This window comes from Pimephales promelas, chromosome 14 (genome assembly GCF_988280905.1).
Source record: "Pimephales promelas chromosome 14, fPimPro1.hap1.1, whole genome shotgun sequence".
Taxonomy (NCBI): Eukaryota; Metazoa; Chordata; class Actinopteri; order Cypriniformes; family Leuciscidae; genus Pimephales; species Pimephales promelas.
Genome location: NC_142782.1, coordinates 1,810,001 through 1,827,479, shown reverse-complemented (window position 1 = coordinate 1,827,479; position 17,479 = coordinate 1,810,001). Strand labels below are relative to the sequence as shown.

At 36.8% G+C, this 17,479-nt stretch overlaps 1 protein-coding gene and 1 long non-coding RNA gene across 3 annotated transcripts in view; both read left to right on the top strand.

Moving 5' to 3' along the window:
* The window catches only part of LOC148973614 (uncharacterized), a 543,652-nt gene that overhangs the window by 452,574 nt on the left and 73,599 nt on the right, over positions 1 to 17,479 (top strand). The window lies entirely within an intron of this gene.
* Positions 4,484 to 17,479, top strand: part of nr2c2 (nuclear receptor subfamily 2, group C, member 2) — a 22,051-nt gene continuing 9,055 nt past the window's right edge. For both annotated transcript variants that reach the window (XM_039674801.2, XM_039674800.2), the window contains exons 1-12: positions 4,484 to 4,641; positions 6,311 to 6,435; positions 7,316 to 7,417; positions 7,490 to 7,651; positions 10,364 to 10,469; positions 11,266 to 11,445; positions 12,224 to 12,371; positions 13,477 to 13,564; positions 13,732 to 13,862; positions 14,464 to 14,638; positions 16,301 to 16,422; positions 16,643 to 16,782. In XM_039674801.2, coding sequence (XP_039530735.2) covers positions 6,370 to 6,435; positions 7,316 to 7,417; positions 7,490 to 7,651; positions 10,364 to 10,469; positions 11,266 to 11,445; positions 12,224 to 12,371; positions 13,477 to 13,564; positions 13,732 to 13,862; positions 14,464 to 14,638; positions 16,301 to 16,422; positions 16,643 to 16,782 — 1,420 coding nt within the window. In that variant the 5' untranslated portion in view covers positions 4,484 to 4,641; positions 6,311 to 6,369. The remainder of the gene's footprint in view (positions 4,642 to 6,310; positions 6,436 to 7,315; positions 7,418 to 7,489; positions 7,652 to 10,363; positions 10,470 to 11,265; positions 11,446 to 12,223; positions 12,372 to 13,476; positions 13,565 to 13,731; positions 13,863 to 14,463; positions 14,639 to 16,300; positions 16,423 to 16,642; positions 16,783 to 17,479) is intronic.

Sequence of the window (17,479 nt, the reverse complement as noted above, 5' to 3'; positions counted from 1 at the left end):
AATTATAAAGTTCAATGCCAAGCGAGATATTTTATTTAACAGAAGTAGCCTACATCGAACGGCCCATTTGGACTACATCCCTCGACTTCCTTCTTTAATGACGTCAGTAGATCAGTTTTTCGACTAACGTCCGGCCACAGGAACGCTCTCTCAACTCCCTCAACATAACTGTGTTTACTCAGCTCTTACGGTGATTTTCTGAAGTAAAACTGACGCTTCATCTTTCGTGTGATGTACAATAAACTTTATTAAACTCATCAGTATATGTTTGATCATCATTCGGACCTGGTCCGAAACAGCAGACTTGTAGGCTATTAATAAATAATGGATACATACAAGCAGCAGATGACAAATTACGTTATAATAACCGTAATTAAAGTACTAAACTATACCTGTTCCATCTCTATACAGCACTCTGACTCTGTAGGCATTATTGTCCGAATGGAAATGAACACCGTTACTGAGAGTTTCTGATATTATCGTCATTCTGTGAGATGAAATCGTCCTGAGAGACTGAGCGCGAGCTCACGAAGCTCCGCCCCCTGTGCCGGCAGCAGCAGCAGCTCATTTGCATTTAAAGGGCACACACTTTTTCTGATCCACAAAAATTACAATTTAAACATGCTGTAAAAAAATGATATGTTAGGTATTTAGAGCTGAAACTTCACATACACATTCTGGGGACATCATAGACTTATTTTACATCTGGGACCTTTAAAGCTCCGCCCTCTGCGCTGGGAAGCAGCAGCTCATTTGCATTTAAAGGGACACACACAAGCTCTTAAAGCTCCACCCTCTGCGCCGGAGGAGCAGCTCATTTGCATTTAAAGGGACACACACAAAACGATGCGTTTTTGCACACCCTCAAAAAAGGACAATTTTTATATGCTATAAAAATGATCTGTGGGGTATTTTGAGCTAAAACTTCACATGCAGGGACATCAGAGAGTTGTTTTACATCTTGTAAAAAGGGGCATACCACCCCTTTAAAACAATTGATTAGCTTCGTTTTCCAAAACATCTAAGTTTTAAATTTTATATGCATAAAGGCGAGACCAGGGAGTGTTGTAACATGTGATCAGTTGTATCAAGTCAGAAAGAGCTGTGGTTATGTCATCAATATCATCATACACTAGCGTCACCCGTTTGAGCTCACAGGAGAAGTGGCATGATGTGACTGAGCAACATTGTACATTTTATGACCAAAAAAAACCTTTCTTTCCTTCAGGAAGGAAAGTAAAAAGAAATGACCGCAATTATTTTGTGCCCAGCAATCATCATACAGTTATTTGACTTACAAAGTAGCTATTTCTCTAGTCTAAAGTAATGCTCTGCATCCATGCTGACTTCAAACCCTCATGCCAAAACAGTTAGCTAAATTATGACTGTTAACTTAGTGGTAACAGTTCATTAGAAATGATACAACCAACCCTGTTATTTTGTTGCGCATTAAAGGATTTGTGGTAAATATACGGAAAAAAAACATCACTACGTGTCCCGCGAATCACCCATAAAGGGAGGATGGCCACCCGAAAACTCCACTGTAACAACCACACTGCCAAGGTCAAGTACATTTTCCTGTTACGCGCTTGCACTTAATTACACCTCGTCCTGTGTTTCCTGAAAATCTGCCTCAATTGAGCACGTACACAATTTTTGTTTTGTGCACAGTGCACATTTGTAAAATGTACGTGCATCTCCAGCGTTTTTTTTTTTTTTGTGATATCCAAAAATTGACGTAAAATAGGTGGATGGAAACATGTAGTGACTGAACTGTTATTTTTGGCAGGAATAAAGTAGTGTAGTTGGAATAAAGAGTGACTGCTTGAGAATCAAAAAAAAAAAAGTTAAAGTGAAAAATATTATCTGCCTTTATTCTCCCATTCTTTCCGTCATAGTTTTGTTGTTCCTTGCTGAATAATAGTGTTTAGTTCCTGGTTTCCTTGTGTTTCTATAGTTACCATTGTTTGTGTGTTACCATGGTTATTGATTACCCACTTCTGTGTCCTGTGGGCTCTATGCACGACGGTATTTCCGGTGAAGGTGTAAGGATGCTCGATAACTTCCGCCAATTGTAGAGTCCAATGCAATAGCGAGAATTTATATTGAATTTTATACTCCATGGTTATACTAATGAAACGTTAGTCACAAAAACAGATAAAACAGACACCCCTTGTTGTGTTTATGCTTCTTTTTAAAATTATATTAAATAAACATAACTATATATAAAATTACATCTAAACGTATGTACGTTTCGTTTCAAAGGACGAGCATCCTTGCGTCAAATGTTAGCCTCTTGTTATCCTTTATATTCCTGTGTTTCAGTCGTCTTTTGTTGGTCATAGTCTGTACGTGTTTTGGTAAAGCTGTTACGTTGCTAGTTTAGTTTATTGTTTAGTTTGGATTTTAGCTTCACATTTGGTTTATTTTAATCTGCCTAACCTGTTTGGTTTATCTTCCCTTGTGTTTCAAATAAACTGTTGCGATTAAATCCACGTCTTCCCTGCTCAACACCTTTTTTCAGCACCATTTTTGATTTATACCATATAAACATACTATCAGAGCTTGTCTAACGGAGAGCCTTGGCACTTCCTATTAGCCCCGTTGTGTATCATCTTGGTTGCAGTTCCATTAGAATTCCACTGGAGGTGATCGCGGGCGAGAGCAGAATGAATGGGAGTCTATGGGGCTATACGGCTAAATGTGTCTCTTTCACCTGCTTGTCGTTAAATTAACAAAGATTTTATTGTTGATTCCGCAAGTTCAATATAGATTATAGGCCAAAAGTCGAATGAACGAGTACTTACGTCCTTTTGATTTCTTACAGGTTAGGCCGTTGTTGGCCTGAACACGCTAGCATTCTATGTGACGTCATCACAGTTTTGAACGGATTTTTAGAACAGATAAGTGAACTTAAAAATGCAATTTTCAGCTGAGTGTATTATCTTAGCCCTCCCTTTTGAATGCAACTTTCAAATTACTTGACAAAAAATTACATCCTGAGAAAAGTGGATTTCTGGGGATGAAACCCCATTGACTCCCATTCATTCTGCACTCGACCGCGAGCGCCCCCGCATGGACAGAGACGTGTTACTGCAGCCGGTCCAGAAACCGGAAGTAACCAGCCAGTGCCACTTCTCTTCAATTAGACATTCTCTGATACGATTTCATGTTTATACATTCATGTACAAATCCTTATTCCATGTTGTAAAAACAAAATCATTATTTGCTATATACCAGTTCATCCCTTTCTCCTGCATGTCTGAAATATCTAATTTTGTAAAACAGACATGCAGTCAGTTATATAGAATAACCATATAGATTTATTTAATAAAGTTGCATTAAAGGGTTAGTTCACCCAAAAATGAAAATTAAGTAATTAATTACTCACCCCCATGCTGTACCAACCCCGTAAGACCTTCGTTCGTCTTCATAACACAAATGAAGATATTTTTGATTAAATTTGAGAGCTGTATAACTACCACATTGGCTCCTAAGGGACTGCCTCTTGACGGCCCAGAAAGTCAATGAAGAAAATGTTTAAATATCCCAAGTGACTACCGTGGCTCAACTATATGTTTATCAAGCGACGAGAATACTTTTTGTGCGAAAAAACAAACAAAAATAACGAGTTTATTCGACTATTTCTTTTCTTCCTTGTAGGCCAGAACGAGAATTCCTTAGATTTCCACGACGCATGCGCGAGATTTGCGATCTGCTCACACCAGCTTACACCAGCTTAGATCGCAATTCTCGCGCATGCGTCGTGGAAATCTATAAGGAAGTCTCGTTCTGGCCTACAAGGAAGAAAAGAAATAGTCGAATAAACTCGTTATTTTTGTTTGTTTTTTCGCACAAAAAGTATTCGCGTCGCTTGATAAACATATAGTTGAGCCACAGTAGTCACTTGGGATATTTAAACATTTTCTTCATTGACTTTTTGGGCCGTCAAGAGGCAGTCCTTTAGGAGCCAATGTGGTAGTTATACAGCTCTCAAATTTAATCAAAAATATCTTCATTTGTGTTCCGAAGACGAACGAAGGTCTTACGGGGTTGGTACAGCATGGGGGTGAGTAATTAATTACTTAATTTTCATTTTTGGGTGAACTAACCCTTTAATAGCTACCTCTCATTCTTGCTATCAGTTAAAAAAATGTTTTACATGCTACAGTTCTAAATCAAGATCTACAGGATGAATGAGAAATTTGACACAAAACAGGAATTATATTCTTAATAATGTAGCTATTGTTGTGTGTGGAGGCAGAAAGAATGCAATGGCAATGTTTATGAAGGTCAAGCCTGATTTATTTTTTACTAGAAGCATTAAAAGAAAAACAGAAGCCCATAATTAACTTAGGATTGCCGTAGGTATAAAAAAAATATTGCACATGTTATCTAACATCAAATCTTTGTGAATAAAGTGTCTAAAACAAGCAACCAATCCGCGCTCGTGTTGAAGACAGACACGATGACGTCACCGGCTCCTCGCTCCAGACGCACGTGAACGCGCCCGACAAGAAGAAACTCTCGCACGCTGGCAAACGGGGTCACGAACTATGACCTTTCACTGGAGTAAAAAACAATAACAAATAATGTGCAATAAACGTGAAGGCATAAAAAATACGTCTGATCATATGACAGGTAAGCTGCTTTTCGTTTCTGCATGTCGTACAATGGTTGGTCAAAACGTTCGCGTGAAAAAATAATAATAACCCCATTTGTGCAGCTTGTTGTGTGGCTGCAGAGAAACAGGCCTGAGCTGTTCTCAAAACTCATCCGAGCTGTCAACAATCGAGCTGGTGTGTTTATTTAACGACAAAAGCCCAACCCGAGCATTGTATGCTTCAGATCGCCCGGTACATCCCACTTATTCTACAGCAACTGCTGTATACAAGTATAATTAAATCAATTATTTTGATATGGCTAATACATTTGAAGTATTAGCTGGTTAGCATGAGAGCTAACATATGAACTCGACCCTTTTACCTTTGCCACCGCGGGTCCTTCAGTGGGAGGATTTCGCCTCAGTGTTCACTAATTTTGGTCGATTTGTCTGACTTGACACGAATATTGCGGCTATGAGTAATAATGAGTGTTTTGAGTATTAATTCTTTTAACGGACGTTTGACCAAGCCTTTATGTTGTGTTTTTCTTTCTTGGCTTTGCGCCAGAATCTCCATTTTGTTTAGTGTTTTGGACATGACTTCCGCTATGAGGCGGTAGGGCGCTTTTCATTGAACATAAACGAAATATACATTTATAATGACATTTGTAAGTGTAGAAGGAGAAAACCTAAAGCAAAGCATACACATAATTTAATTTAAAAAAAAAATGACGGAAACCATCTACATCACTTTTGAATAGAAAGAAATAAGGTTGTGTCTTTATATACTTACATTCATTGATAAAGAATTTATCCCAAATAATTCAGCTTTTTTCCGATATTTTTGGACAGTTCATTTTGGAATAATTCAAAATTCTATATACAACAAGGTTTCTATAAAAAAAATATATACACACACACATATATATATATATATATATATATATATATATATATATATATATATATATGATCAGTTGTATGGAAGCTTGTTTTCACAACAGGATAAAAAAATTAAAAAGGTAAATGTGACTTTTTAATCTGACAATTCTGACTTTTCCCCCCGCAAAATGTTATAAACTCCAACCCTCTATGGACACACTAACGCTCAAGTCGCCATTGGCTAGTAATTTTGTTATTTTCTCACCAGACATGGAATGCAAGAACAATGCAAAATAAAAAATTCTACACAAGTATAATATAACATTTAAATTTCAAACACCATTAGGGTCAAGTAAGCCTGTAATCAAATTAGAACAAATAATCAAACTACAAGCAAAACCTCAGATAAACTCAATTGAACAAAGATGAAAATGAAATTAACATTGTTTTTCGGGTAAATCTAACAGTTCAGAATAGATAAAAAATTTGAATAATTCACTGTATTTTTTTTTTTTTTTTTGCTGAATTAAAAACACAAGCAGCAGAAATATTAGGCTGCTGTCACTTTAAGGCATAATGCACGGATCTTATATACTGATTGTGATACACACACGTTTTCTTTCGTTCGTGAACGGTGGGAATTAAAAATGTGAACTATTTTGACTAAAGTGTTTTTTCCCCTGCCTAGATCAAATCACCGATAAAATCTTTCAGAAAAATCGTAACATTTTCTGCCTATTTTAAGTATTGGATATTATGTTGTGCTTGCGAAACACAAATATTGGCTTGGCTGTGCTTCATAATCAATGTTTGATTGGCATATAGGTGGAGGTGTTGTTGGCAGATGCAGAACCGGTCCAATCAGACACTTCTAATGACCTCACATGACCATGACAACCAATATGGAGGTGTTGGCTCAGCAGATATTGAGCACTGAGCAGATTTCAGAGGTGAGTGATGGGAGAGGGTCTATTATAGGAAGGATGGCTATTTTTCGGCATTTAGTTAGTCAAGCAATATTTGCATAGCTACAATACAATTGTGTCCATCACATCGATGGTATCATGACACAGTGATTCTGAAATAGCCTACGCTACTCAATTATACGATACATCTTGATGTAGGCAACAAAGTGTTTGTTCACAGTATTTGTATTTATTCAAGACATTTTGATTTGCACAGTGCCTGAAATCAGTTTGCTATTTATACATGAATACAGCTATACCACAATAAACACTTCAAATAAATAACTAACTGTCTAAAAACACACACATTACAGCAATTCCACTGTGGTACAGCGTCGCCATGTGGAGACATTGATATTTTCTGAAAAACAGTAAACTTTATGTTAGACAAAGTTGATTTGTGAATACAAACATCTAATTTACTTAAGTCTCCCATGAGAAGAGATGTTTCGAAATGAGGTTAATAGAGCATTTTCTGGAGCACTTCTTCAACAGGCGGGAAAGAGGGTTCTGGAGGGACATTCAAATGTCATGTGACTTAAAAAACAGCACATCATTGGCTACCTTAAGGCCTGCCCTTTAAATTCCCACAGTGATACATATTTTCTACTTTTTCTGAATAAAAGTGTGAATATGCAACTCTGCACCATAAAGGGTTAAAAATATTGTCAGGGAGGTGTAGCCTAGATAAGATCATTAACTGTGAATGAGAATATTCATTATCTGTGCTCAATGCATATGAAAATATGTTTTATGTTTCAATTGTTTTGATGGGCTCTTTGTTGAAGCGAACCACTTAGTTACCATGGAAACACACTGTCTTTGACTCTCAGATGAAGATGAATGTAGTGTGTGTGTGTTGCAGGTACAGTCATCTCCGTCAGACAGCTCAGTGATGAGCAACTCTCCTCAGCGCATTCAGATCATCTCCACTGACCCCTCCATCACGACCCCGCAGAGAATACAGGTACACACACACACACGCACATGCACACTTTTTGACACAGACACGTTCACACACACACTTTCTCTCCCACAGATAGTCACTGACCAGCAGACGGGTCAAAAAATTCAGATAGTGACGGCACTGGACTCGAGCTCTGTTCCCAAACAGCAGTTCATCCTGGCGTCGCCGGAGAGCACCAGTGCCAAACAGCTCATCTTCGCCACCGCTGACAGTCTGGTGCCCGGACGGATACAGGTATACAGTGTTTCTGCAGCTGTGGACACAGTTATTTTTACTACACTACCAGTCAAAAGTTTAGTTTGGGATCGGTATGGCTGCGCATTTATTTAGGGCTGTCAAACGATTAATCGCGATTAATCGCATCCAAAAATAAAAGTTTGCGTTTACATAATATATGTGGGTGCACTGTGTATAATTATTTTGTGTATATATAAATACACACACATGCATGTATATTTAACCCTTGTGCTGCATTAGATTTTTAACACCGTTGAGTGCATTAAGGACCAAAAATGGCCACATATTAAACATTGCCTAAAATATTATATATTATTATTATTTTCCACTTTTACCAAGTTAAATCTTTTAACCAGCATCAGTCCTCATCATAACTACCAAAAATGTATTCAATTTCAGGATTTTAACCCTTTAATTACCAGTTTTGTTTGCGAAACCATCGATTTGTATAAGAGGAAAAAACACAAAAATTCCATTATTTTCAATAAACTAAATGCAAAGAGAAAACTTTAGATTTGGATCATCACAGTCCCACTTTGCAAAAAATCCCACTTAGCGCGTTAGAGACCAAAAATGGCCACCTATTAAACATTGCCTATTGCCTAAAATAAGGTGCATTTCCACCCATAGGGAATAAATATGTAGTGACGTCATCACTATATAATGCAAATATAATGCTTTTGCTTCAAAATGAAAGGATGTTTGTGCAAAAATCATGTTTCATGTATTACTGACAGCCTCAGATTTAAACAACGTTTTAATGGGTTTCAATGGGCCATTTTTGGTCTTTATGGTGCTGAGTGTTACTATTTGATCTACACAGTGTGTGTTATACATATTTTGCAAAATGGGATCACATTTTTTACATGTATCCAAAAAGTCACAATTTTGCCAAATTTCATACCATTTGCATTAAAACAGCCAAAATGGTCAAAGAAATTAAACTGCAAAAGACCAAAAATGTCCCTAATGCAGCATAAGGGTTAAGAAAAAAAATATTATTTATATATAATATACATTATATATAAATATATGAAGAGTTCAGATGCAAAAGCCTCTAAATGCCATTTGAAATTTTATTCTTTAATGATGATTTTTATCAAACTTGTATATTTAAGTTCAGTAATTTCATTTAAATAACAATTAATAGGTAATTATCATTGCCATTTAAGTGAAATCACTGAACTTAAATATACAAGCTTGATAAAAATCATCATTCTAGAAGAAAATTTCAAATGGCACTTAGAGGCTTTGCATCTGAACTCTTCATATATACATGAAGATATTTCTTAAATATATACAAGCATGTGTGTGTATTTATATATATATATATATAATAATTATACACGGTGCACCCACATATATTATGTAAACATAAACTTTTATTTTGGATGTGATTAATCGCAATTGTATTAAAATACAACAAAAAAACTGTAATATAATGACACTGTTTTCTATTTTAAGATGTAATTTATTCCTGTGATCAAAGCTGAATTTTCAGCATCATTTCTCTAGTCTTCAGTGTCACATGACCCTTCAGAAATCACTCTAATATGAGGATCTGATGATCAAGAGATCATGATTTATTTGTATATTTCTTTTTTCAGGATTCTATGATGAATAGAAAGTTCAAAATAACAGCATTTATCCGAAATAGAATCTTTTGTAACATTATACTTGTTTTTTTTTTCTGTCACTTTTAATCAATTTGTTTAATCCTTTATGAAAAGGTATTGATTTATTTTGATTTATATGCCCCCCAAAAATAAACTAAACATTCTTACTGACCTCAAACTGTTGAACGGTAGTGCTTAATGTTACTAAATCTTTCTATTTCAGATCAATACTGTTCTTTTGAACTTTCTGTTCATCAAATAATCCTGAAATAAAAATGTTTTCAACATTGATAATAATCATGAATGTTTCTTGAGCATCAGATCATCATATTAGAGTGATTTCTGAAGGATCATGTGACACTGAAGACTGATGCTGAAAATACACAGGAATAAATGACACTTTACTATATATTCACATATAAAACAGCTATTTTACATTGTAATAATATTTCACAGTATTACACTTTTTGTTGTATTTTTAATCAAATAAATGCAGCCTTGGTGAGCAGAAGAGACTTCTTTTAAACACATTAAAAATCTTAAAACCTCTATCAAAAAAAAAAAAAAAAACGTTTTAAAACATTAAAGTCCATCATAAAAAGCTGAATCATCACAATTTCCCAGCTTCTGCTTTTGATAAGACAGCGCTATTTTCACTAAATGCAAATAGCAAAAGATGCTATTTATACTAAGTATAAAGAGGAGGAAAAAGTGTTTTCTTTACATTAGTGTGTATTTGAGTGTTAAATTATATTTACACAGTGGAAAAAGGCAGTATTTTTGTTGCACTGAGTGCAAATAGTTGTTAGATGCTATTTATACTTGGTGCAGATCGTGTCAGGTACTATTTGCACCTCAGTGTATAAAACAGTGCAATAATAACAACATATAATATCCATATATTAAATAATCATGTGCCAATGCCTGTTGTTTTTGTACAATCTGGTCTAGATCACACACTTCCACTGTTGCACAGTAGGATATATACTCTCGTGTTCTTATCTGTGCCCTGCGTTGATCTGTGTGTGTCTATTTGTGCTGTGAAATCCTAACCCTGAATGGTAGTGAGTAATCCTTCTGCCTTTTCTGCTAGTTTGTGACAGATGCAGTGTCAGTGGAGAGGCTTCTGGGTAAAGGGGCAGACATGAGCCGAGCCCAGTCTATAGAGTACTGCCTGGTGTGTGGAGATAAAGCCTCAGGTACACACACATCCAATGCCACATTTCACAACATTAAATATGAGAGAGCTTTATTATATCAGTCTCATTCTCGCACGGCAATTGCATGCTAAATTAGCATTTTCCTGCATCGCAAGCCAAAGCACGCACATCCACAGCAAAGTAATATCTTGCTCTAATTGGGTGCTCAACTAAGGAATTGATCATTAATAAGTAATTGCATTGCATTGCAAGCCTAAATCGATTGTAAAGACCATAAGTGCGAATAAAACAATAAGGTGCGAGAGGCTGTGGTGTATCGTGAATAAGTAACGGCCAAAGGGCAAAGTGGAGTAACCCCTTCAGCCGTTACTCGCAATAGAGCAATTGACTCGAGTACCTTATTGCTTTTATAAAACGGTTACCACACAATAAAAATATTAAAGTTAAAAAAATATGTTTTAGTGCAACTTTCATGAAGTAAAATCACTAAAAGCCTTCCTTCCGCTGGAAAAAATAGTCCCTGACCGTGACCAGCAACAACGCTCCAATGTGTTATAAGCATGAAAGCTCAAATAAACACAACATATGAACTGCAGTGTTGCACAGAGATACATAGAGCCTTCGGGTGAAGCGGTCATAGCCGGGTTTTATCATGAATAAAGCTCAGCTATTGACCAATCAGAATCAAGGATTGGAACTAACCGTTTTATAAATATATATATATATCTTCAACGTTACATTTTTTTATACACCCTTACTCCAGTCCATTTTGACACACAATACTCAAAACCCTCATTGATGCGTCTCGTCTCTGTGTGTGTTTGTGTGTTTGAAGGGAGGCATTATGGGGCAGTCAGCTGTGAAGGTTGTAAAGGCTTCTTCAAGCGAAGTGTGCGCAAGAGTTTGACTTACAGCTGTCGCAGTGGCCAGGACTGTGTGGTCAACAAACACCACCGCAACCGCTGCCAGTTCTGCCGGCTCCGCAAGTGCTTGGAGATGGGCATGAAGATGGAGTGTGAGTGTTTAAAACCAATTCAGACCACATGATCATGTGCCTGAGAGTATTAACTTGATCTGTACTTCTTCTTTTTTAACACCCCTTAACCATCAATATTGTGTTGAGCTCATCTGAGGGATCTGTGAACCGTTGACAAACAGTCAACAGTGAGTTTTTTTCAAGCGTATTGTTATCATGAAGAAATAAATTACGACTTTTGTGGTGCAAGAATACATTTTAAAGAGGCCCTTTTCAAAGTCTTGGTTTTGTTTTTGGGCTCTACTAGAATAGGTTGATTATTCTCCATTGTTGCGGCTCCTCTCTTCCCAGTCTGTCAGTAACGCTCTGTTTACTTCCTGTCCCCTCCTACTTAAAAGCACACTGCACTCTGATTGGTCAGCTTGATCAGTGTGTTGTGATTGGTCGAGCGCTTCGAGTGTGCTTGTGAAAGTCCCGCCCCTTTCCATAACCGCCAGTTTAACACACTATTAACTCACTCAACCAGGCCCCGCCCCTTTATTCTGCGCATTAATTATGTAAATGAGGAATATTATGATGTGTTCGTTCCCAGAAGAAACTCAAGACTACAATGGAGGCGTTTCTGCAGTTCAGAAACACTGACACTCATATAGAGAAGAGCTGGAGCTTTCTCGTGATCACACACTAAACACGGATGAACACAATAGGACCTCTTCAAAAATAAAATGGCACAAATGTGGCTCGGTTCATAATGTTTCATAATTGCGCAGTGAAACGCCTGAATCTCCTGACGGTGTGTGTCATGTTATTCCCACAGCTGTACAGAGCGAGAGGAAACCCATCGATCTTCCCAGAGAGAAACCGGCCAACTGTGCAGCGTCCACTGAGAAGATCTACATCAGGAAAGACCTGCGAAGTCCCCTCATCGCAACACCGACCTTCATCTCTGAGAGAGACGCTTCACGGTGAGACCTGAGTCCACAAATACAAACAATTTGCACCCTAGCTGAAACCAGACGCTTAGCTGCAAAACAAAGCTTACATGAAGATCATTCAAATTAGAGTGAAGGAGTTAAAGGAGTAGTTCACTTTTTTAAAAAAAAACCTTTGCTGATAATTTACGCACCCCCATGTCATCCAAGATGTCCGTGTCTTTCTTTCTTCAGTCGAAAATACATTAAGGTTTTTGATGAAAACATTCCAGGATTTTCTCCATATAATGGACTTCAATGGGGTCCAAACGGTTCAAGGTCCAAATGAGAGTTTCAGTGCAAACTGTTCAAAGGGCTTTAAACGATTCCAGACGATGAATAAGGGTCTTATCAAGCGAAACGATCACTAATTTAATAAATAAATAACAAAGTTTAAGTTTTATAAGCTCAAATGGTCGCCTTGCTCTGTTCTGTGATGCGCGTTTGTGACTCTCCTGTTCGAACTCGTTCATCAAAATGAATGAATCTTTTTCCAAGTCATTTGGTTCATTCAACAAATGAAACGAATGAATTGACTCAGGAAAAGATTTGTTCATTTTGATGAACGAATCCTTTTCTGAGGCATTTGGTTCATTCAACGAAAGAAACAAACAAATTGACTCGGAAAAAGATTTGTACATTTTGATGAACGAGTTCGAACAGGAGAGTCACAAGAACAGAGCAAGGCGACCATTTGAACTTATAAAACTTAAACTTTGTTATTTATTTATTAAATTAGCGATCGTTTCGCTTGATAAGACCCTTATTCATCGTCTGGAATCGTTTAAAGCCCTTTGAACAGTTTGCACTGAAACTCTCATTTGGACCCCATTGAAGTCCATTATATGGAGAAAATCCTGGAATGTTTTCATCAAAAACCTTCATTTCTTTTCGACTGAAGAAAGAAAGACATGGACATCTTGGATGACATGGGGGCGAGTAAATTATCAGCAAAAGTTTTTTGAAAAGTGAACTACTCCTTTAATGTGGCGCTTCAGTACAGCAGTCGGTGTATTTCTCTCATTTCTCAGGCACACATTTTAAATGAAAGCATCTGCTACATGAATGTGTTTTGATCATGCTTTGATCCTCTGTGCAGGTCCAGGCTGTTGGACTCTGGGATGCTTGTCAATATCCAACAACCTTTAATACAGGCTGATGGCACATTACTATTAGCAACAGACAAAGTAAAAACATCTCCGTTCTCTGTGTCTGTCAGTCTTTTTTGTGTTTTGTGTCTTGGGGTTTTTATTGCTGTGAAACTTTATTATGATTTTGCACATTATAATCGTTCAGAGCAGCTGGATCTCTATGTTTGTTTTGGTTTTTCATGCTGAAATGATTTGTTGATCAGGCGGAGTCAGGACGGGGGGATCTGGGGACGCTGGCTAATGTGGTTTCGTCATTAGCAAACCTGAACGACTCGCTCAGTAACGGAGAATCGACAGACGCTCAGCTGGAGGATTCACCCAGTGAAATCACACGGTGTGTTATGAGTGCAGTATGTGTGTTTACACAGTAAAGAGATGTCGCCTCACACGGCAAAAAAGGCTTTGTAGTGTTTCGAAAAACAGTGTTTTAGAACTGCAGTGTGAGTGTAAAGCATGAATTGTGGTTCAGGGGGTTGTGCATGAGTTGCATGTTGTGGTCATTGTGTCTCAAGTACCATCATTTGTGTGTAAACAATTGAGGAAAAACTGTAAAACAAGCAAAATTGTCTGGCAATGGGGTAAGAAAAATAATCTTGTTTACCATTTGAATTAAGATTATTTTTCTTACCCCATTGCCAGTTAATTTTTCTCATTTCATGCAAAAACTCAAAAAAATTTTTTTTAGAAAACAAGATTTAATTTCTTGTCTTTTTACTTATCTGGTAAATGCTTCTTGATTTAAGATATTTGTACTGGAAAAAGGAATAAAAATACTAAGTAATAAAAGCATTTTTTGCAGTATGAAATGCAAAATCAGTGTTTACTCACACAAAACGTTACCATTGAATTTATAAAGAGCTCATTTGTAACTGTACCATTAAAACAAGGTGAGAATGCAATGCATTAATGTTTGTGTGACATGTTTGGCGTTGTAGTGCCTTCGACACGCTGGCTAAAGCCCTGAACCCCAGTGATGCGGCGGAGGGGCGGAGCTTGTCGCAGGTGGACGGGGGGGGCGGAGCTACAATACAGGTGATCAGCAGGGACCAGATCACACCGCTCATAGAAGTCGAGGGACCTCTGCTTACAGACACACACGTCAGCTTTAAGGTGTGTACACGGCATTCTCACACTCTTTGCTAACGGTCGAAATTAAATACAAAAAAAAGGTTACACTTCATTTCGATAGTTCACTTTAGACATTTCCAACTACATGTCCGCTTACTAGACTGTTAGGTTAGGGTTTTACTTGCAAAGTTGGTTATAGTCAGTAGAAAGTTGAGGGGCATCAAAATACAGTGTTAGCAGATATTAACCCTAAAACCGTATTCTAGATAAATGTGGGCAAAATAATGTTGATTTATTTTTTAAAAATACTTCCCTTGATCTGAGCGGTATGAGACTTGGCTACTTTTCCTAAGTTTGCCTCCTGAACACACACAATTTTTTTTGACTCAATTCTACAATGTTAAGTGGGTGAAAAAAACCTCCTTAATCTTGTATTTGGGTCAAAAATGGGCACCCATAGAAATGAATGGGAAAAACTGTAATTTATAGCATTCTAAAATAAGCCAAAATAAGACACCAGGTGACAGCAAAGTCACTTCATCTTTAGGTTTTAGCTCAAAGAACTTATTGGAATGATATTTTAATGTAGTTAAAAAAATTAAAAAATAAAACATAAAAATAAGCATAATTTACATAGAAAATATGATACTTTTTGAAGTAAATAAATTCAAAAATACCCCCAAAATAAAAAAAAACACACCATAAATGGATAGACAAAATTTTATCGAAGACAGTGATATAACATTTATAATAAATAAAAATTATTTATTTTGTGCCCACATTTGTCCACAATTACAGGATTAAGGGCTATAAAGTGAATACGGTTTGAGGGCTACACAGTCTTACTCTAACGACTGCTAGTTGACATGTAGCTTAAAAATTACTTATAGTTAGTAGAATGTGTTAAGTCTTAGAAAAACTACTTTCTTAGTACATGTTCCAGATGTTCGATCCATCAGTACACTTATGCAGGCCTTAAATCAGAGCAGAAAGTTGCATTAAATGTTGCGTGCATATAAAAAATAGGCATCTTCCTCTGTATTTGTGTCCTGTTTTCCAATACAGACATCTAAACCTCTTTAAATCAAGACTCATGTACTTGAGACGCAAGTCTTGAGTTTCAGTTTAAGCTTAAAACAAGAACACACACATCCGTCCGTGAGTTATGAAGTCCATTGACGGATAATTAAATCATAAACTCACTTCATTATGATCCGTTTCCCAGAAAACGAGACTTGATATTTGATGTGGTTCTGGATCTCCAGTAAATGCATGTTGATTTGAGAATCTGTAGACGTTTGAAACACTGAGGAGAAGAGCATCACTTTAGTGCATCATGACCAGAAGCTTCAGGAAAACGTGTTCATATTTTATAGAGCTTGGGAGAAGAGTGATTCTCTTTTTGCCAAATGAATTAAGGATATTGTATTTGTATTGTATTTATTTATTTCTTCGGTCAGTCATTTAGAAATCATGTCATAAATCATGTAACACAAAAAAGAGAGAGAAAAAAATAAATAAAAATAAAAAAATAAAAAACAGACATCTAAACCTGGATATCAAACTCTGAAGTGCAGCTAATAAAACTCCCCTAGACATTTACATTTAGAGAACGTATTGATGCAAAACTGTTCACTTTTGTAAACGATGAAAGAAACGTGTTCTTCTGGAGTGTGTTTGATTGATCTCTCTCTCTCTCCGTAGTTGACGATGCCCAGTCCGATGCCTGAGTATCTGAACGTGCACTACATCTGTGAGTCTGCGTCACGCCTGCTCTTCCTCTCCATGCACTGGGCGCGCTCCATCCCAGCATTCCTTGCTCTCGGGTGAGATTTATATCGCAGGGTTTCTCTCTGTACTTGTGCGTGCTATCTCTCAATTCAATTCAAAATGGCTTTTTTTTTTTTGGCATGGCTGTAAATAATACAATATTGCCAAAGCTAGGAATTCATAGAATAATAATAAAAAACAGAAGAAAATATTAGAATTTAACTTAAATATAAATACATTTACTATGTCTCTCTCTGTGTGTGTGTGTGTGTGTAGGCAGGAGTGTAACACGGCTCTGGTACGAGCATGCTGGAATGAGTTGTTTATTCTGGGTCTGGGTCAGTGCGCTCAGATCATGAGTTTGTCCACTATTCTCGCCGCCATCGTCAATCATCTGCAGTCCAGTATCCAGGACGGTACGGTTCACTTAAACATAAACAATAGCAATCATTTTCTGGATGTATACGGATGTCAAAAAGTGCAAAGTGAATTAAAAGCAAATGAACAGGAGCAAACGTGTTGTTGAGAAGTAGACAACTATTTACAAAAGAAATCTTCAACGACTGATGGTAATATCTAGTGGGGCAAGCTACTCAAGTCTTTTGGAAATTTAGATATTTTGAATAGTTTGTTTCAATAACATTTAAGCTGCAATAAATATAAACACAATTCCACTATCGAGAGGATACGTAGAAACCAGTAAAATACTTTTCAGTTTCAGTTGTCCAATATTCGCCCAACGTAATGTAATATAGTAGATTGCACTATTTATAGAATTACAGTAATGAAAAGCAAAGAAATTAAGTTTATAAGAGAAATACAATTTTGTTATGTAAATCTAGATGGATGGATGGATAGAAATATAGACCGATAGATAGATAGATAGATAGATAGATAGATAGATAGATAGATAGATAGATAGATAGATAGATAGATAGATAGATAGATAGATTGATTGATTGATTGATTGATTGACAGACAGATCGACAGACAGACAGATAGATAGATAGACAGATCGACAGACAGATAGACAGACAGACAGATAGATAGACAGACAGACAGACAGATCGACAGACAGATCGACAGACAGACAGATCGACAGACAGACAGACC